Raw genomic sequence first — 22,823 nt, forward strand, 5'->3', positions numbered from 1 at the left:
AAAAAAATAAAGTTAAAACGCAACAGAGTCTACTGTACAATGCCATCGAATTATATAATAAATTACCGCAAAACATAAAAGACATAGAGACAATCTTCTCCTTCACAGAAAAACTAAAAAACTTTTCACAAAATGAAAGTTACTATACAGTAATGGAGTACTTGAATTAAAAAAGGAAGCCTGAAAATGTAAATCAGATTACAAGAAAATTTCACTGTCAACTATTGTGTAAGAAACAAATTAAAACTGTTAAATTGTTTATTATTCAATGACGAAATCCATACAATATAAATTGTTTCACGGATTAATAAAGAAATTAAATCAAATCATCCTTCTGTATATACAACTGACGAATCTTAAAACAGATTACCAACAGTGTAACCTCTTTAAAAATCTGACAGCACTTTGGTGTAAAGTGTGAGAATTTATCTCCAAATATGTTGAACCAGTAGCAGTATAATTTTCCATAACAATACACTTTATTAAAACACTTTGTTTTAAGTCACATTCATAATGTTAGCTATCATTTTGATCAATTACAGGTTTTACTGTATTATTATCTGAAGACCCAAAAATGTAGAAGTTAATGCAAGCACCTCTCCTGATCCACCATAATAGACTGAAGCAACACAATCCCTGTGGACTGTATATCACCAACTTCTTTTTACAGCTAAGAACAATAGGGCATGTTAACACAAATGTAGAGCACCAATCTGTTTATTGGTGGGCTCCTTCAGTTTCTGAAGCTTACAGAATTCCTCCAACTGTCAATATGAAGACCACAAGATGAATATGGCGGCAGAATCAGAGTCATATCACAAGCTGATTTCACAATAACATAGATTCACCACTATTTGTGCTAGTGCTTCAAAATTTACAACTTAGAACAAGTATCACAAAAAAAAGCACATACTACATTTTGTGTTTCTTTGTGTTATGTTTCTTAAGACTACTGGATATGTCAAAACTTTTACCACAAATTTGACAGACATATGGTGGCCCTTCTGTATCAGTACATATGTGACTCTTCAAACCTCTAGCCTGAGTAAAAGACCTGCCACAATGTTCACAACCAAAGGGACGTTCTCCTGTATGCATTCGTTTGTGTCTTTCCAACCCACTTAACCTATCAAAAGATTTACCACAATCTTCACAGTCAAATGTTGGTAATGGTCCTATCATTCCTGCTCGCCTGCGTCTCCTAAATTTTCCACTCTGTTTACGACAAACTTCGCAACTTCGTTTCCTCTCTCCATCACGTCTCACCACAGTTAAAGCGTGAGATTCTGTAAAAGTTCCACCACAGTCATCACAAGTATACACTTTCTTTTTTTCATGAATTTTCCTGTGTTCCTTCATACGAATAGACACAGTGAAAGTTCTTCCACAGATATCACAACTGTATGGTCTTTCTCCAGTGTGCTGACGTTTGTGCCTCTTGAGATTGAAAGGGTCTTTAAAACCTTTACCACAGAATTCACAGCAGTAAGGCACTTCCCCTGTGTGTGTGCGTTTATGACTCTCAAGTCGGTCAGATCTATTGTATGATTTGCCGCAGACATCACAACTATATGGTAGTTCCCCAGTGTGTATAAGTTCATGTCGTTTCAGATGGCATAACTGTCTGAAAGATTTGCCACACACATTGCATTTATATGGGTGCACACCCGAATGTGAATTTGCATGTCTTGTCAATCTGGATGATTCAGTGAAAGATTTTCCACAGACTTCACACTTGTATGGGCGTGGTTTTACCTGCTGACATTTGAGTTCTTCAGCCTCAGCATCTTCACTCACAGATGAAGCAGTTGTCTCAATTTCTGTAGCGTGTTCTGACATGTGTACCGTCAGGAAGTCTTTTGACTTGAATCTTTTTTGACATATTTCACAAAACCACCACTCCAATGCTACGCTTTTGAATGTCTCCACTCCTGCTGACACAAATGGTCTCCTCTTATCATTCAAAGAATGCTTTCTCAAGCTTATTGCATCAGGAAATATCTTGCCACAGCGTTTGCAGATGTAGGGTGATGGTTGCAAACTGTCAACACTGATAACGCCACTTGAATTTGTAAGACCTTCTCTTGATGTATCAGTACATTCTCCAGAAGCACTCTGCAGTAACCTATAAAATTAAGGATACCAATAAAAAACAGTACACAATTTTAAACTGTATATATTTCTTAAATGTTAAGTGAACTAACTGTAGAGGACAAGAAACATAAATGCAACCTCCACCCCCCCCCCCCCCCCCCCCCCCCCCCACTCACACACACACAATATCTGCTGTGGTAGGCCCATATGACACAAAGTTGCTTGGTACCTCCTTAGCATTCAATAAGAGAATTATTTCATGAAAAATGAAATCATGGAAGCTATAGGTTGGATTAACAACACTATAAGAAAAAGGATAGATTGGTACTCACAGAAAAGATGACATGTTGAGTTTCTGACCAGCGCAATGAAAAGACTGTTACACATTAATAGCTTTCAGCCAAAGCCTTCTTCAGCAAAGAAAACAAACACAAATTCACACAATGAAACCCACCTCATGTACATATGACCACTTACACAGGCAGGAGTGGGGCAGGAAAGGGGAAGAGATAACAGGTTACAGGTGGAGGGAGAGAAAGCCCTGCCTACCAGGGTGTGCAGGGACTAGAGATTCCCAAGCACAGCGCCAGGAGGTGGGGTGCGGGGGTGGGGGGAAAGGGAAGCAGAACAGGATCAGGGAAGAGAGAATAACATGCAGGTACATTGGTAGAGGGTGGCACACAAAGAGGGTGAAGGAATGCGAAAAGGACAGAGGTGATAGGACGAGAGGATGGAAACTGTTGGGTGGCGACTATGTCTAATAGACTTTTCTGTCTGCAACTCAGTGGGTCATCTTTATTGTGAGTAGCAATCTATTATTTTCCTAATACTCTTGTTATTTCTTGAAAATGCATGCAAACTGCACTTAGCATGTATTTATAGATAACAAGAATTAAATATATTTATTAATGTGTCCTCCTTATAAACAGCAGCGTACAATCTCATCCAGTAACATTTCGTATTCGCTAAGGCCACAACTTGCATTGTCAATATCTCTCCACCTCCTTTTCCTTGTTTCATCACAGTAATTGCTTGGCTATCAATGTCTCCAATTTTGAGCCATTTGGATGACTATTTAGGATGGAAATGTACTTCAGGATGTGGGCAACGATCAACTTCACATATACATCTCTACCATAGATGATGGATTATTTGGTAGCCAGACTCTGACAAGAGAGTAATAGAAAATCAAAACATTGTGTAAATTGTACCACCATTACAAGCATCAGTGTGTATTGTCATACAAATTTTAAGTTTATTTCAGACTTTACTAAAAGGTAACTTAAAGTCAACTAGGAGTACAGCAAATGTAAAATAATTCTGAATGCCTGGAACATACAAGTCAAGTCTAATTCTGAGAAAGTACTGACATCTGCTGCAATCTAGGTGTCACTTGATGCAAACAAATCGCAAAAGCTATTTAATTCAGTCATATATTATGGTCCTGAAATTCACGCCCAAGTTCTTTGGCAGCTGATGTATCATTGGATTTTAAAAGAAAAATACTCTACTTCAAAATAACAACAATGTAAGGAAACACTAGATTGCACCTTACTGTAAATCATTATGATAAGTATGTATGTAAGGCAAAATCTGGTTATGGGCAGCCAGAGACAGTGGTCACATGTGTGCGAGTTACATTTGCGTGAATGTGTGTGTTTTCTAATACAGAAGGCCTCTTAGCCAAAAGCTTACTTGTTTAGCAGTCTTTTTGTTGGGCCTGTCTGAAACTCAGCATCTCCACTATATGGTGAGTAGCAATCTATCCTTTTCATCATACAGTCATAGCACTACTACAGGTTGAAGAATCTATTACAGAGTTATGGTAGTTAAGCCAACTCTTTGCTAAATGTACTTAAATCTGTTTCTAATGTGAGATAATATGAGTGACTTACAAGAAGACTAATGTTTATGTGAGAAATGTGAATTTTGTTCTTTATGAAGCTCAAATATACCAATAGTTGTTGAAAAGTATTCTTCGAGTACCTAATTATTTCACAAATAGAGAGAGAGTCTTTAAGGTTCCTGTAACTAGCATCATTCTTCAGAGAAGAAGTTTATAGAGATTCCAGAAGCTGGATAGCCAGAGAAGAAGATAGGCTGTGCACACCAAATAAGTCGCTGTGTACACCAAGTAAGTCAACTTGTATAAGAAAAGTGGGAAGTCTGCACATACACTTCCCAAATTCTTGTTTTCAAAATGTTAGAATGTGGCGACTGGTGTGAAAGGACAGAAGAAGACAGGAATTTTGAGACAAAAACGAGATAAGAAGATATCATGTCTTGCCATCGCAACTAAGCATAATGAGACAAAAGAATCATTCCAAGAAATTGAATTAAGCCCAAAGTATCAGATGGAGAAAATTTATGAATGTAAAAAAGGAGAAGACTTAATTAAAGTCACAATGTTAAAAACTGGATAAAAGATCTTGACATATTAGACTAAGAAGAGACACGCCGAGAAAGATATGACCAAGAAGATCTGGTGCAGGGAGTATACAGCTCTCACACACATCATAAGGATGCAGACGTGGAAACCACCCTACATCTGATGTCGCTGGCACCAGCTGCTGTTCACCGGTGCTGACCTGCCGTCACATCTGCTCATCTACACTGCCAAAAGTCTATGCTAGGTGAGTGCGAAACAAAACTTTAGTACCTTAGCAAGAAGTGATACAAACTATTGAGTGAACTTTATTAGTGTAGTTATTATACTTAAAGTTAATTTTTAAATGCTCACAAGGTCTAAAGCTTGTAAAAATATGGATAACGAACAGCAAGTTGGGGAAACTTCAGAACCAGTCATGGCTATGAAAATTAGTAAAGAAGGGCCAGATTGGTCTGAGTAGGTAAATGTAATCAAAACTCAATTAAATGAAGCCTTAAATGCTCAGAGTCTGCAGTTAAATGCTAAATTAGATGCTCAGAGTGGAACTTTAAATGCTAAATTGGATGTTCAGTATGAAACTTTAGGATTGTTAAATGCCAAGGTAGATTCACAAATTAAAGAATTTAGTAATCTATGTGAATGCATGGGAGATTTGAAGACTGGATTCAACACTTTAAATACTAAAGTAGAGAATTTTAAGATAGATTTAAAGAATGAACTGACTAGTTCCTTGCACATTCATGTAAATCAAATGTTCACTGACCATAGTAGAAAACAGAATGATAATTCCAGGAGTTATCAAAAAAACTTAGAATTTGAGATTGAGGACAGATGCAATAATGTAGAATCAGAGATCAATGAAAAATTAGGATCTTTCGAAAATGTGTGTAATGTTAAATTGAATGCTGTACAGCAGGGACTGAGTACTTTAAAAGAGAGAGTAGATAAGCAGAGCGAATTAATGCCTGTCATTCAATCATAAATTACAGGTGTAAGTACATGAGTGGGTAATGTAGAAAGAAGCTTTAAAGAGAAAATAGCAAACTATTATATTGTAGATATAAGTAGTTTGGAAGAACAAGTTGAAGAAATTATAGAAAGAAAAGTTACTGTGGGAATAGCATTTGGGAATTTGTCGCCTATGGCTTCTTCTGAATTTACTGATACCAGGAAGGGGATAGATGAACTCTGGAGAGAATTCAAACTTATCCAGGAACAAGTAGAAAAATGAGTAACTTCACCTAATGTGGTGTTAACCAGTGAATCAGTTACTGATTTGCAATTGGGAGCTCATTTGGGGTTATCGAGACAATTCCCTAAATTTACTAGAGAGGTACATCCAACACATTTTTTTGAAAAGGTTTAACCAGGCTTTGCCAGAAAATTGGGAAGATTCTAAAAAGATCGAATTTGCTGTGGGTTACCTTCTAGGAGAAGCCTCAGAATGGGGAACCATAAATATTGAGACCTTTTCCTCTTGGGGAGATTTCCAAAAGAAGTTTAAAGAGAAGTATTGGCCTGCAAGAGCACAAGAAATGTTAATATCATACCCATGGGACCCGGGCGGAGTCATATATCCCCCAGGGACATTAACATTCTGAGTTAATGGGCGGAGTGACGACTGTCGGATCCTGAATTGTTTTCGGTGTTTCTTCCAAAACAGTTTCCCTGCATTGAATTCCTTTAAAATCTTAAACTACTCTGTCATCTATTCCTAAAATCTTAAACTATCCTGTAATCTTATATCTTAGAAAAATGGATATTACAGTCAAATAAAAAACAATCCTACAGAATCACAGGTAAAAAGTGGTATTTAGATAAATTGAAATGAATGGAATATTATGTGTTTTAGAAAATATAATATTGTGTGACTAGTTGAACAACTAATATACAATAGTATATAGATTTTCTATTTTGTATAGAATATTTTATACCTTTGTGAGATGTGATATAAATGGGAAAGTTTGTATTAAGTTTGAAAGCGATGGGTGTTGTAGATAGATAAAAGCACGGTTTTCAAGAGCAAATAAACCATGGCTAACACAAAAAACACATCACACCTTTCAGACAACCCTCGCAAATAAGTGTGCCTGATTCTTCACCATTTGCTGTTTGCATAGGGTTGCTCAGATTTCCTTCGGGGACCTTGTAGGGAAGCAGCCTACTCACGCCTTATAAAATTCACATCAGTCTTTCCATTGTGTGCCAGCCGAGTCCGCTGTAACTAGCTCTGACGTCATGAATGTTGCGCAATACTTTAAAAATCAAGTAAATAACCTGAAACGGTTCTAACATGTCAGGAGTAATACTAAATCAACATGTGTTGAATGTCAGTTCGATAACTTTAACCATTTTCGAAATTTGGACGTTTTTCTGTAAAAATCATTGGCACAACAGAAAAGAGCTAGAGACTTAAAAAATTATATTTAGATACCTTTTTCATAATAATTTAGTAGGAACAGTACTTTGGATCTCACAAATTAAGATTTTAGTTGAAATTCAGTATTTTCTGGTTTTTGTCTTCAAAATTAAGGAAGCAAGATAGATTAAGTAGGCTAATAATTAAGGCTAGGATGTTTATATTTAAGTAGAATGGAGATCCGCTATAATCATAAAGATGTGAGAAATTGCAATTGAATAACTATAAAACTATAGCGATAGCGTATCTCCAAAGGGCAAGTTCAGAGCTCGTCTATTGCGTGTAGTGTAATTAAATTAATTCTCTCGCTCAAAATATTTTACTTAGCCACATCAGACTTTTATTATGATTACTTACCTGTGTGCTGAATGCACATTTAAATTCAGAGCTTCATCGGCCATCAGCAAAAGGAGCTATGATTTATTCAATAACTTAAAGTGGTGCATTACTAGCCCAGCGGCTAGTCGGGAGAGCCAATTTGATCACGTGTTCCCTTAGCCGTCCGCATCGCGGCTTTATATACACTCCAGGAAATGGAAAAAAGAACACATTGACACCGGTGTGTCAGACCCACCATACTTGCTCCGGACACTGCGAGAGGGCTGTACAAGCAATGATCACACGCACGGCACAGCGGACACACCAAGAACAGCGGTGTTGGCCGTCGAATGGCGCTAGCTGCGCAGCATTTGTGCACCGCCGCCGTCAGTGTCAGCGAGTTTGCCGTGGCATACGGAGCTCCATCGCAGTCTTTAACACTGGTAGCATGCCGCGACAGCGTGGACGTGAACCGTATGTGCAGTTGACGGACTTTGAGCGAGGGCGTATAGTGGGCATGCGGGAGGCCGGGTGGACGTACCGCCGAATTGCTCAACACGTGGGGCGTGAGGTCTCCACAGTACATCGATGTTGTTGCCAGTGGTCGGCGGAAGGTGCACGTGCCCGTCGACCTGGGACCGGACCGCAGCGACGCACGGATGCATGCCAAGACCGTAGGATCCTACGCAGTGCCGTAGGGGACCGCACCGCCACTTCCCAGCAAATCAGGGACACTGTTGCTCCCGGGGTATCGGCGAGGACCATTCGCAACCTTCTCCATGAAGCTGGTCTACGGTCCCGCACACCGTTAGGCCGTCTTCCGCTCACGCCCCAACATCGTGCAGCCCGCCTCCAGTGGTGTCGCGACAGGCGTGAATGGAGGGACGAATGGAGACGTGTCGTCTTCAGCGATGAGAGTCGCTTCTGCCTTGGTGCCAATGATGGTCGTATGCGTGTTTGGCGCCGTGCAGGTGAGCGCCACAATCAGGATTGGATACGACCGAGGCACACAGGGCCAACACCCGGCATCATGGTGTGGGGAGCGATCTCCTACACTGGCCGTACACCACTGGTGATTGTCGAGGGGACGCTGAATAGTGCACGGTACATCCAAACCGTCATCGAACCCATCGTTCTACCATTCCTAGACCGGCAAGGGAACTTGCTGTTCCAACAGGACAATGCACGTCCGCATGTATCCCGTGCCACCCAACGAGCTCTAGAAGGTGTAAGTCAACTACCCTGGCCAGCAAGATCTCCGGATCTGTCCCCCATTGAGCATGTTTGGGACTGGATGAAGCGTCGTCGCACGTGGTCTGCATGTCCAGCACGAACGCTGGTCCAACTGAGGCGCCAGGTGGAAATGGCATGGCAAGCCGTTCCACAGGACTACATCCAGCATCTCTACGATCGTCTCCATGGGAGAATAGCAGCCTGCATTGCTGCGAAAGGTGGATATACACTGTACTAGTGTCGACATTGTGCATGCTCTGTTGCCTGTGTCTATGTGCCTGTGGTTCTGTCAGTGTGATCATGTGATGTATCTGACCCCAGGAATGTGTCAATAAAGTTTCCCCTTCCTGGGACAATGAATTCACGGTGTTCTTATTTCAATTTCCAGGAGTGTATAAGAACGCTGTGTGAGAGAGAAAGGCCCCAGTTCTCTCCAGACGCTGAACAGTATACCATCTGTGTCGGGAGTCGCGTCGTGTCAGTATCATTGTTATGAACAGCCTCGGATGCCGTATTAAGTTACTCAGGATACGCGTAACCATGAAATCATTTTCGAGTGAAGTGTTAATTCTGGGATAACTTTAATGATCTATCTTCAGTTTGGGTATGTTGTATTTTCACGTGCCGTCGCGGGACAGACATTCTACCATTATTTAGCGTGGCGTTTGATGAGCATATTCATCAAATTATGGCGAGCATTCATTTAAACATTTAATTTGGACAGTTATAGTTGCATTAGCGCATTACACTCTGAATTGCTCTGTTAGTCAGGTTGTGTGGATTCTTTTTTTTTTTTTTTTCAATTGTGACTTTAAGAATACAGAGAACATTTTTTTTTCACGATCGTTTTTGATTATGAATCCCAGACAATCTCCTAATTCCTCAGAGCTATAAGCTGTAGCTATAAGTGTATTTCTCAGGTGAAGTGGGCACTAGGAATTCTAATTACAGGCTTCACGTTTTGCTAATCACTTTCTGGTTGCCAATATTGTAGTTAGAGAGCCAGTGTTGAGAACGGCAAAAGACAGCATAAATAATAGGAACATTTATATAACAATTAATTCCACCTGCCGCCCCACATATGGTTAAACGGCAGGGAAATGCATCTATTCTACATAACATTCTACATTGTATATAAAACAAAACAAAAAATTCCAACCAGCCGCCCCACAACCTCAAGGGTGAAGGTGGGAATGTCTATTCTGTAGGAGATGATTTAACACCAAACCTCCTACGGTGTCTCACTCAAGCACCTGAGGGGTAGAGATCCTGGGGAAGGAGGGTGGTAAGGATTTCCTGTCTTTGGGGCTATTTTCTTTCTCTTCTTAGATCTCAGCAATCATATCTATTTTTTTCCTTTCTTACTTCTCATTTGAGAACCTATCTATTTTTTCCCTCTTTCCATACTCACAAACTTCTATCGCTGAAGTCCTTTCTTGTTTCCCTGGTTTATAACAATCTACATCTTAAATTTAGATAAGAAGGCCGAAGAATCAGACTACATGAAGACAAAATGAAGACACATCCGCATACACACAAGAATACCCTTATACACAAACATTGAAATTACAGACTAGAAACCTGCTGTGATGTGAGACTGCCAGGTGTTGTAGGGGAAAGAATGTGTGTACATAAGAAAATATGCACATATGCACATATGCACATACAAATATATATAAAGACTGTGATGATTCTACATCGCAAATATATATATAAAAAAACTATCATACATATACATAAGTATATAATAACTATTAAGATTCTGCATCAAGTATACATAAGGAGGACGCGTGAGCAAAGACAAAGAACACAAACAAGAGTGGAATTGATCATGATAGTCATTTAAGAAAAGTCAGTATAGTAAATATTCTGAAATTTGATGAATAGTAGGATAGTAGGACTTGAATTATAGGTAGACGTAGTATCTACTAAGAGTATAGAAGTTGAGGAGGACTCTATGCATTAAATTAAAAAGTGAATGTGAAGTGTAGAGTAAATTTGTAGCTTTACCAGAAAGTACTTGATTATAGTAAACATAGAAACGTATACTAGGGTAATGAACCGTGAACCCTACTCAGAAAGATTAAGGGAGGCATACCCAGCATTTACTAAATATAAAGGACAGGCATTCCTACATGGAGATAGGACAACCTGTGGCCTAAAAAATAGGAATGTTTTATAAAGGGGTGTACCTACCAGAATGGAAAGAGGAAGTGCTCTCATAAGGTCAACCACAAGCAAGGTATAGGTACTGATCCCAGGGGAAAGGGACAGTATCGTGATAAAAGTTACAAAATCTGGTAGGGATTATTCTGGAAAGTTTGAATGCTATGCACAACGAGCGTTAATACATTTCATGGAAGTTTACAAGTGTCTAGAGAACACTTTCATTTTGTCCGGAGTTCCTCCAAACTATGAAGAATAATAAAAATACTACATACTAAGGAAAGGTAGTGCAATAGATGACAACAGAAAGTAGATTACACATGTGTCACAAATATCTGGAGCTTACAATTGGAGAAAGGGAGTCCTCATAATTCCTAAATATTAGAAAATTTGAGTAAAACCTTGCACAAATGCTCAAGTTTAAACAAAGTAGAGCAAGAAAAGAGTAGAAAGACTGTAAGCAGAAGCCTCTTTAACAGAGTCCAAAGAATTGTAGTTGAAAAAAATATGTATATAAACATGTAGAAGAAAAGTATATGGTTATGATATGTAATGTTGTTATGGGTGATGTTATTTACATAATGATTATGTAAAAATATCGTGTGTTTGATCTGAGGAGGGGAATATGTAGTGTTTTGAGAATTTCTGTGTAAATTCTAGAACCACTCGGCCTTCTACCATCTCAAACACACAATATTTTAGATGTGAGAGTGGGATGCTAGAGTCCTATCTATTGTGCGTCACATGTTTGTGTGTGCACGTGTGAAATCAGTCATGAGTGGAAGGTAGACGCAGTACACAAACAGCACTGACAAGTACTTGTCGGGTGTCCGTGGAAGTTCTAGTGAAAGTATACGGAAGAACTGTGGAACTTCTAGGTTATTCTGTGATAATTGTATCAGTGACCATTGTTATAAATAGCAAGAACAATTGAGATTCTGAAGTCTAAAAAAAAAACTCTTATCTTGGGCCTGCTGGAGGCAAGACGTATTTTATGATTTGTTTGTAATAGAGTTATGGTAGTTAAGCCAACTCTTTGCTAAATGTACTTAAATCTGTTTCTAATGTGAGATAATACGAGTTACTTACAAGAAGTCTAATGTTTATGTGAGAAGTGTGAATTTTGTTCTTTATGAAGCTCAAATATACCGATAGTTGTTGAAAGTATTCTTCGAGTACCTAATTACTTCGCAAGTAGAGAGAGAGTCTTTAAGGTTCCTGTAACTAGCACCATTCTTCAGAGAAGAAGTTTATAGAGATTCCAGAATCTGGCTGTGTACACCAAGTAAGTCAACTTGTATAAGAGAAGTGGGAAGCTTGCACATACACTTCCCACATTCTTGTCATCAAAATGTCAGACAACTGGTTGGCAAACTCATACCAAGAGCGCAGCAACATCACAGCAGCAGGAGACCAGGCATCAGGTGGCATGGCAATGCAGCAGCAGTCACTCTCACAGTGCCCCGCTGACGTCAGAACAGGCTCCCAGCAGTGTCTGCTGGTATCATACCCATTTCAGAAATGAAGCAACCAAGTCCTGCACCTCTTGCTCACACCTAAACACCAGCTGCTATCAATATAGATGCACCCAGCTGCAGTACTATATTGAAGCATCTGTTTGTAGCAGAACAAGGTGGGGGCATGTAGACACTTGATCAGATTTATCAATTTCCCTAGAACCACATGAAGAGATCACAAGAAGGCCAAAACACTGTGTCTCATGGTGGCAAGCAATTCACCACAAATACATATAACACCCAACATTGGGTCTTGGACTGTGTCACACATTCATGTGGAGGTTCACCATGGCTGACATCAACAAACCAATCTGGGTGCAGATTTCCTCAGACACTACAAGTGGACACTGGCAGATACTGAAAGTGCCAAGTTGATCAACGCGACAACAAGTCTGAAGATAACTGGGCAGTGACAGCAGGCTGTCTTCTTCACCATTAAACCCCAGGCATGTTCCAGACTGTTCACAGGCTGTTCTGAACAAATTTCTGGAATTAACTCACCCACCTAAGGGACATCAAGCATTCAATGCTCCACCATATTATCATCTCCCCACAGGGCCTCCAATTTTGTGCTGCCTAGATCGCCTAGCAACAAACAGGATTGCGATACCAAAGGCCAAGTTTGAGGCAATGTTGTGACAAGGCATCATCTGGCTGTCGAGCAGCCTGTGGTCTTCTGCCTCGCATTTGATGTCTAAAAAGGATAATTTGTGGCACACACATGGGGACTTCTGCATGCTAAATTCCAGGACAGTGGCAGACAGATTTCTGGTGCTGCATCTGCTACAATTTAGCCATGTCCCAGCAGGTTTGACTGTTTTTAGCAAAACTGACCATGCGAAGATGTACACACAGATCCTATCGTACCTGATGGTGTAGGAAAAACCATTATTACCATTCCCCTCAGGTTCTATGAGAGCATGTTTATGATGTTTGGCCTCAAGAAAGCTGCTCAGATTTGGCACTTCTTGGATGGCATCTTGATAGGTTAACTGCTTTGCATACCATGATGACATCCTTGTGTTCCACAAGACACCCAAGCTACACCACAACCACGTAACAGCTGTTTTCCAGCACCTCATAGAGGCTGGCATTGTGATCAACCTGCAATAATTGAATTTTGCAGACATTTAAACACACCTACTGGATATACACCTTTGCCAGACAAAGTACGGGCAATAGTGAACATGCCACACACACACACACACACACACACACACACACACACAAAGGCCTACATCATTACCTTGGGATGATTAAGTTCTACTCGCACAATCTGAGTAATGCTCTCACAGTGCTCAAAGCTCTGACTGCAGCGCAATGCAGCCCCACTGCAAAAGCAAGGGCTCCTGTAACCTGGACTGATGAATAGAGCACAGCTTTATCTAAATGTCTAAATGGTGCCTTGCCGAAGCTGTACTACTCTTCCATCCAATACATGATGTGGACTTGGCCGTCAATGCGAACACCAGCCAGACTGATGTTAACACAGTGTCTCAACAACACATTGACAGCAGTTGGCAGCCACTTGGCTTCTTCTTGCGAAAGTTATCAACATTATCAATGCCCTTGGAGGGAATGCAACCATGAGCTGCTGGCTGTGTATCAGGCGATGAAACACTTCTGCTTGTCGGTATAAGCCCACCACTTCATTATCTTCACTGAACATAAACCTATAACAGACATTTTGTGGATCAACAACACCAACCGTTCACCATGCCAACTACAGCAGTTGGAGTATGTGTTGCAGATCACAATGGGCATCTGCACATCTCTGGGATGGACAATATTGTTGCTGATAGCTAGTCCCGTGACTGTGCAGTCATCTCCATCTCACTGAACTTTGAAGATGCCACAAAAGAACAGGAGGGCGATGGAGAACTGGACAGCTTCCAACACAACACCTCCAGTGGCCTACATCTAGAACTGGTCCCAGAAGGTCTGATGCGACATTATGACAGGCACATATCATCTGTTCTTTCCAGAGAGTCTCATGCAGTGTTCAAAACTGTGTCCCCATGTTATCAAATCCCAGTACAAACATCATGGTGTTGCTTGTGGCGCCATGTTTTGTCTAGCTTAGACTTCGAAAAACTTCTGTCGGTGGGCATGCACATGCATGGCATACCAGTGCACCAAACCCATTTACTCTGTCCCAAGGCAAACACTACCTCCTTACAATGGTGGACTACTTCACCTGCTGGCCAAAGGTGATGTCCATACCAGACATTGCCGCTGAGACGGTCACTACTGCCTTTGTTGATACCTGAATGGTGCACTTCGGCTGCCCTAGCCACGTAACTACAGACAACAGCTGCCGGTTCAACTGTGTTCAAAAACGTCACCCATCTGTGTGGTGTGTGGCTGAACTGCATGACAATCTACCAACCAGCTCCATCAGATGCAGAAGATGGCCCGATGTGCCATGATACCTCCTGGATGGAGGCACTCCTGGCTCATACTCCTTGGCCTGTGAGTGATCCTCAAGCAAAAGATCGGCACCTCATCAGCACGCTACATCTATGGCCAGTCACTCTCCATCTCCAGAGAATTCATGGAGGAATTACCGCTGCCGCATGACACCTTGGCTCCACCAAAAGCAGCATGTCTGCACTGTCACATGGCTGGACTCTGACCACACCCACTGACATGGCACAGCACAGGCAGAGCTTTCGTTCCATGCAGATCTACAGTGCCGCACACAGATGTGTTACAGCTACCACTTTGGCCATCCTACTTGGCACTGCACCACTTGATGACTCATGGTGGGAAGGCATTGGAGGTCAAGTACAATAATAGGCTGACTAAAGTCTCCAGTGACAGAGTAAAATAGGCATACATCTAGACAGAACCAGCTGCTGCACATTTCTTCAACCTGGAGGTGGGCTTGGCAATGGACAATGTAACCAGCCATGCAGAGCCCATCCCCGCACCTGCTGGTAACTCACTCAAGCTGCCAGCTGTCACCAAGCAGCCATGAGCACCCCAGCCGCCCCACCCAGACGGCTGCCTGGACTGCACTCCTGCCAGCGGACTACATCACACATGCCGGCTGCTGTGTCCGCTTCAAATACCCATGCTGCATCATAATAATGTCACACCGCACAAAGCAGCCCACACACACCCCCATGCATGCCACACCAGCCACATGTGATGTCACACACTACAGCCATTGTGCTCATGCTGCATCACACACCGCCACCGTTGCGCTCATGCAGAAGTCACCACAAGCATGTGAGGCACAGACATACAGGTATGCTAGCTGTAGAATTCTTGCGCCTAATGTGCTCCACTCCCCTATGCAGAAGTACTGTTAGACCAAAGCTCGGCAACAATGCAGTGCCAAAGGGTGTACAGGCCACAAAGAGAGATGGTAGTGAGAACAAGCAGCTGATACTGCATAGAGTTCTACACCATTCTTCAATCTCTTGAGTTATGGTCCACACGGATTGAGCACAATGCACTCTACCAACCATTGCATATGCAAACCAGACAGCCATTACTTGTTTGCTATGTTTCTTGTGCCAGCAAATTAAATGGTATCCATGAGTCAGCAGACAATTCACATGCTCGGCCAGTCACATGACCATTGTCCTTCTGCAGCTACGAGACTGTACTGCATGCTCAATCACTGGGATTAGCGGGTTGAGCCATCCACCACTGTCGCGCAATTTCCCTCGTGAGCATTTTGAGTGAGAATATTATGAGTTTTTTTGTGCGTGTATATTGTTGTTAATAAATGAGATGTTGCATTACCACATGTATTCAATTACCACCACCTGTGCCTATAGCTTGGACTTAGTGTGTAGACACAGCAGTAAGTCGGCTCACAGTGTGACAGTTTTGAAAGTGGCAAAAATCACTTGTTGCATGCTTCAACATCAATACAAGTGTTTATTTATACATCAATAGTTAACTATACAATTTATCATGTTACTACATGCAGATTTCAGATTCATCTTTCTACTCAGTGTCATGTACCTAACATATTGTAAATATAATTTGTTTATGTTTTCACTGAACTTGCTTTCCTCTCAGTTTATTCAAACTAACATCTTTTTAATGTAATACTCTGAAAGTATAGAGCCAATTATACACAGGCAGGTGAGTTGTAGGCACAGAAGGTAGTTTTTTGCAATTTTCGCTTTGCTTCTTTCCCCTAATGTAAAAGTGAATGTTACAGACATCTCCTGCAAGGAATTTAATGTACTTTCATGTGCTGTAAAGGTTTTTATTGGTAACATGTATATTTTTTTAGCTCTACGGGGTGGAAGTGGTTATCTTTGACAATTTTGCACAAGTGTGCTCTAGCACCAATACCGCTCACTGAAAAACCAAACAAGACTAGAGAATTTTTAGAAAATTTTGTCTGCCTTACTTTTATCTAGAGTGGTCATCTTATATATATATATATATATATATATATATATATATATATATAACTCCGCCTAAGCCGGTCCCAAGCCCGGTTGTAAAAGGAGGAGGGGGAGGAGTAACACCTCGTAAAAAAACCTTGGTTCACCTGGCCCGGGTGATAGTACCTTGTGAGGGTCCCTTGCCAGGGATACGGCGAAGACCTCAACGGTAGGGAAGACGGAGATGAAGATCATCGGTACGGCGGAACTGGCGGAAGAGGCAAGCATTATCAACAAGATAAAGCATATTGAAAAGCCCAGACACGTCTGTGTGGCAACCACCGGTACTCTGGCCAGCGTCTGTTCACCATGTGAGGTGCGGCTGAACACCAAGCTCCAGGAACTAACAATCCCTGGTTCTAACTACCCAGCATTAGCTGGAACTTAATTACAAGCAGTATGATTCGTACAAGTAAAATTAATATTACCCCAGGTGGCCAATCCACTCGCCCTGTGGCGACAACCAAGCTATCGGATTCTGGGGAGCTTGGGCTCGTACGACAGAGAAAGTCGGAGTTCTCTAGTAAACGTCCACGAAAGTCCCATACATTTATTGGCACTTTTAACATTCAGACACTAATTCAGACAGGCAAACTTCATAATCTTACAACAGAACTCAACAAACAGAAAATTCAAATCCTTGCTCTCCAAGAGACCAGATTCACTGATTCAGAAACAATAGACTACAACAATTACCGTATCTTTAAAAGTAAAACAGACAAGAAAATTGGCAAAGGAGCTGCAATATTTGGCATGGCTTTTATTGTAAATAAGGACACCCTTGACTCTGTTATAGACATAAATCAAATCAGTAACAGACTAATGACCATGCGAATCAAGCACACCAACAAAATATATACATTTATTAATGTTCATGCACCTACCAACATTGCCAACAAAAAAGAACCGGAGAAGACAGAAAAATTTTGGGAAAAACTCGAAACTGAAATGTCCAAAATTCCAGAGGAGGATGTAAAAATTCTTCTAGGGGATTTCAACGCGCAAATTGGCAAAGAGAGGAAATATAAAAAAACAGTCGGTAATTACCCTGCACACAAATTCACAAACAAGAACGGCATGAGACTCATCGAGTTATGTCAGCAAAACAACCTAAAAATCGTGACAACATCACTTCGAAAAGACCCCAATAAACAAAAAACATGGAGATCACCAAACCTTCAGCTTGGTGAATTTCAAATAGACCATGTTGCGATCTCCTATGACTTCCAGAAAGAAATACACGACGTTCAAGTCCGCAGAGGGGCAAATATAGATTCTGACCACTACCTTACCAGAGTTAAAATTAAATTCACTCCAAAAAGGAAACGCCAAAGGAAATCACCACTAATTCCCAAATTTGACTTGAAAAATATCAAGGAATCAGAAATTACAGAAGCATGGGATAAACAACCAACAAACAACTGGAAAGATTTCCGAACGAAAATTATACAGAAAGCAAGAGATTTGATTCCGTTAAAGAAAATATCCAAGCATCCATGGTGGAATTCGAATTGTGATAACGCATTAGAAGAGAGACAACAAGCCTTTTTAAATTACAATTGTGACAAATCAGAAACCACACAACAAACATTTTTCAAAGTGAGAAAACAAACAGCTAAAATACTTAGACAAACTAAAAGAAAATACCTTAATGAACAACTAAACACAATTGAAGAAAACTTTAAGAACCACAACACTCAAGATTTTTATAAAATATTCGCAAATCAAATCAAAGGATACACTCCACAAAATCTCTGCTTCCGGAAACAGAATGGAAAATTGGCACTAACTAACAAAGAAAATTGCCAAGAACTAGCTAAATATTTCTCACAACTCCTAAATTGCCCACAACCAAGTACAAGATTCCCCAGATTACAACCAGAACACACGAATGAGACTTCACCACCACCATCTCAAGAAGAAATTTATAGTCACATTAGAAAACTCAAAAACAATAAATCATCGGGAGAAGATGGAATTGTAGCTGAACTACTGAAAAACCTTGGTCCAAATTCGTTAAAAGAGATCACTAGCATCATCCAAGAAATTTGGCAGACAGAAAATATCCCAGAGGAGTGGAAGTGTGCACTAATTCACCCATTGCACAAAAAGGGAGAGAGATCAGACGTAAACAACTACAGAGGCATTTCACTTTTACCAGTTACCTACAAAATTCTATCTGCATGTCTCCTAAAGAGGGCACAAGAACAACTAGAACATACAATTTCAGACTACCAAGCAGGCTTTCGTCCTAATAGATCATGCCCGGAACAGATATTCAACCTTAAAACTATTTTAAAGATTAAAGCAATCAGGTCAAAACCAATAATCTGCACATTCGTTGATTTCAAAAAGGCATACGATTCCATAGACAGACAGTCTCTATGTCACATTCTCGAAGAACGAGGCCTAGACACTAAAACCCGAAAACTAATTGAACAAACACTAACAGAAACCAAATCAAAAATTAAATTCAGAGGGGAAATTTCGGAACCATTCTCAATTAAAACAGGAGTAAGACAAGGAGATGGGATCTCACCACTATTATTCAATATAGTTTTGGACAAAGTTATGAAAGAGTGGGAAGTAACACTAAGGAAACAAAGCTTGTGGAAGCCAATTGAACTAGGAAGAGGTAAAGGAAAATTGAACATCCCTTATTTAGCGTTTGCAGATGACTTGGCAATTATAACTGACAGTGAAGAAACAGCAGTAAAACAAATTGAGACACTTAAAGAATGTGCTGAGAAGGTTGGCCTGCAAATCTCCTTTGAGAAGACAGAATTCATCTGCTCAAAATTAGATATTTCGAAACTAAAAACAAAGTATGGTGAAATAACTAGAGTCAAGCACTTTAAGTATCTCGGTGAAGTTATTGAACCAACAGGACTTGAGAAAATAGCACAAAAAAACCGATTACAGAAAATCAAGAAAGCATTCGGACTTATTCAAAATATATATAACAAGAAATGTCTATCAAAAGGCACTAAAATCAGACACTACAACACAGTCATCAAACCAACAGTCACATATGCAAGTGAAACACTCTCCCTGAATAGAAAATTAGATTTACACGAAATTAAGAAAGTAGAGAGAAAAATTATTAGAAAAATCCTAGGACCACGATACACACAAGATGGATACAGGCTGCAGACTACCGAGACAACCGAAAAAATATCAAACATCGAGGCAGATATCAGGAAGAGGCGGATGAAGTTTTATGGACATATAGACAGATTACCTGGAAACAGGTTAACTAAACGTCTATTGGACTATATGACATCACTTAAGGCAACAATACCCTGGGTAACTGAAGTTAAGAAGGATTTGAAAAAGGCAAAAATTGACATAACAAACACATCAGACCGGGATACATTCAGAAGAAAAATCGACAAGTGGAAGTTTACTCCAGAGACGGAATCTAAACCTTTCCGACCAAAGTGGACCGAAGAAAGGAAGAAGGCCTTTGGGGAGGCAATGAAGAAATACTGGGAAAATAAGAAGAACATTAAGAAATGTTAATCACCTGCTTATCGTTCTCCCATGGGGACATTCGCTAATAATAATAATAATAATATATATATATATATATATATATATATATATATATATATATATATATATATATATATATATATATATATATATATATAAAAGGCAGAGTTATTGAGATATAAGCAAAAAAAAAAAAAAAAAAAAAACTGAAAAAAGTGGGAAAATTGAGATATCTTGTGTTTTACATTGTGATGCCAACCTCCTACAAGACAGAAAACATCAAGTTTGAATTCAGTACACAAAAAACATACAGAACCACTGAGAAAAAGAAAACAACATTTGCAATTTTGTTACAGGAAAATCACCAGTTGATTAGGCTGTAGAGGCTACAACATGAATGAACCATCTGAAAATATGTTTGAACTGGCAGCAGCCATGGCTGCCACTCCTGGTGAAACGCACAAAATGTTCACACAGACATCATTCAGTGCTCAGAAAATATTTTTCTGTCCACTAAAACCACTATGAACAATGACTGACACAAATAATTTCAGTGTTTACGTCATAAAAGTTATAACAGTGATACAATTTGTACTGCATCATGTAATTATGTACCATGAATATCTCACTATATCCAGTTCTGTGCACCAAACAGACTCGTATCGACAATTGATGTAGTGTATGAACAGGGCACAGTTAACAGGGTAGATTTCCCCAGATTTTTGGGTGTTCAAATTGATGACAAATGGAAGAAGCATATTACTGAGCTTCTTAAACTATTAAGTTCAGCTTCTTTCGCTCTTCGTATAATCACTAGTCTTCATAATAAACAGATCAGGCTCCTATTGTCTTATAAAATAGTTTTCACTTAGACATAAAGTATTGATTGCACAAAAGAGAGCACTGAGAATAATTAGTGGTGTTCACCCAAGGATGGCATGTAGGCACCTATTCAAGGAGTTAGGTATTTTAACTGCACCATCAGAGTACATATATTCACTAATGAAATTTGTTATAAATAATCCATCTCAATTTGTGAAGAATAGTGATGTTCATATGTACAACACTAGAGGGAAAAATGACTTTTCCTATCCATTATTGAAGCTGTCAGATGCTCAAAAACGAGTACATTATTCAGCAACAAATATCTTGGATCATTTGCCAAACAACATAAAGTGTCTGGCAGATAGCAGATGGCGTTTTAAATCTAGCTTAAAATAATTTCTTTTGGACAACTCCTTCTATTCCATAGACGAGTTTATGCTTCAGAACCGGTAAAAAAAAAGGGTTGTACTTCTAAATGTAGTTCCATGTGCAGAACTAAAAATGTCAGTAATATTAATATTAGCACTATTCATGTGTGTGTGTGTGTGTGTGTGTGTGTGTGTGTGTGTGTGTGTGTGTGTGCCGTCCGCGGTGGTCTAGTGGTTCTGGTGCTGCAGTCCGGAACCGCGGGACTGCTACAGTCGCAGGTTCGAATCCTGCCTCGGGCATGGGTGTTGTGTGATGTCCTTAGGTTAGTTAGGTTTAAGTAGTTCTAAGTTCTAGGGGACTTATGACCTAAGATGTTGAGTCCCATAGTGCTCAGAGAAATTTTGTGTGTGTGTGTGTGTGTGTGTGTGTGTGTGTGTGTGTGTGTGTGTGTGTGTGTGTGTGTTGAATACAGGGTGGTCCATTGATCATGACCAGGCCATATATCTCACGAAACAAGCGTCAAATGATAAAACCACAAAGAACAAAATTTGTCTAGCTTGAAGGGGGAAACCAGATGGCACTATGGTTGGCCCCCTAGATGACGCTGCCATAGGTCAAATGGATATCAACTGCGTTTTTTTGAATAGGAACTCCCATTTTTTATTACATATTAGCGTAATACGTAAAGAAATATGAATGTTTTAGTTTGACCACTTTTTTCACTTTGTGACAGATGGCACTGTGATAGCCACAAACACATAAGTACGTGGTATCACGTAACATTCCGCCAGTGCGGACGGTATTTGCTTCGTGATACGTTACCCATGTTAAAATGGACCATTTACCAATTGCAGAAAAGGTCAATATTGTGTTGATGAATGGCTGTTGTGATCAAAATGCCCAATGGGCGTGTGCTATGTATGCTGCTCGGTATCCTGGACAACATCATCCAAGTGTCTGGACTGTTCACCGGATAGTTACATTATTTAAGGAAACAGGTAGTGTTCAGCCACATGTGAAACATCAGCCACGACCTGCAACAAATGATGATGCCCAAGCAGGTGTTTTAGCTGCTGTCATGACTAATCCGCACATCAGTAGTAGACAAATTGCACGAGAATCAGGAATCTCAAAAACGTCGGTGTTGAGAATGCTACATCAACATTGATTGCAGCCATACCATATTTCTATGCACCAGGAATTGCATAGCGACGACGACTTTGAATGTCATGTACAGTTTTGCCACTGGGCACAACAGAAATTACGGGATGATGACAGATTTTTTGCACGCATTCTATTTAGTGGTGAAGTGTCATTCACCAACAGCGGTAACATAAACTGGCATAAACATGTACTATTTGCTGTCATGATCATGTCCGAATATTACGGAAGGCGAACTACTCGCTGTTGAGAGGAATTTTGTTACATGTATTGCCAAATTGACGGACATCATTTTGAGCATTTATTGCATTAATGTGGTATTTACAGGTAACCACACTGTAACAGCATGCGTTCTCAGAAATGATAACTTCACAAAGGTATATGTATCACAATGGAACAACTGAAATAAAATGTTAAAACAT

At 40.2% G+C, this 22,823-nt stretch overlaps 1 protein-coding gene across 3 annotated transcripts in view; it reads right to left on the reverse strand.

Moving 5' to 3' along the window:
- Positions 1 to 306: 306 nt before the first annotated feature.
- LOC126100929 (putative zinc finger protein 66) overlaps positions 307 to 22,823 on the reverse strand; it is a 172,561-nt gene continuing 150,044 nt past the window's right edge. For all 3 annotated transcript variants that reach the window (XM_049911594.1, XM_049911596.1, XM_049911595.1), the window contains one exon: positions 307 to 2,125. In XM_049911594.1, coding sequence (XP_049767551.1) covers positions 913 to 2,125 — 1,213 coding nt within the window. In that variant the 3' untranslated portion in view covers positions 307 to 912. The remainder of the gene's footprint in view (positions 2,126 to 22,823) is intronic.

Source organism: Schistocerca cancellata, chromosome 9, assembly GCF_023864275.1.
Source record: "Schistocerca cancellata isolate TAMUIC-IGC-003103 chromosome 9, iqSchCanc2.1, whole genome shotgun sequence".
Classification (NCBI taxonomy): domain Eukaryota; kingdom Metazoa; phylum Arthropoda; class Insecta; order Orthoptera; family Acrididae; genus Schistocerca; species Schistocerca cancellata.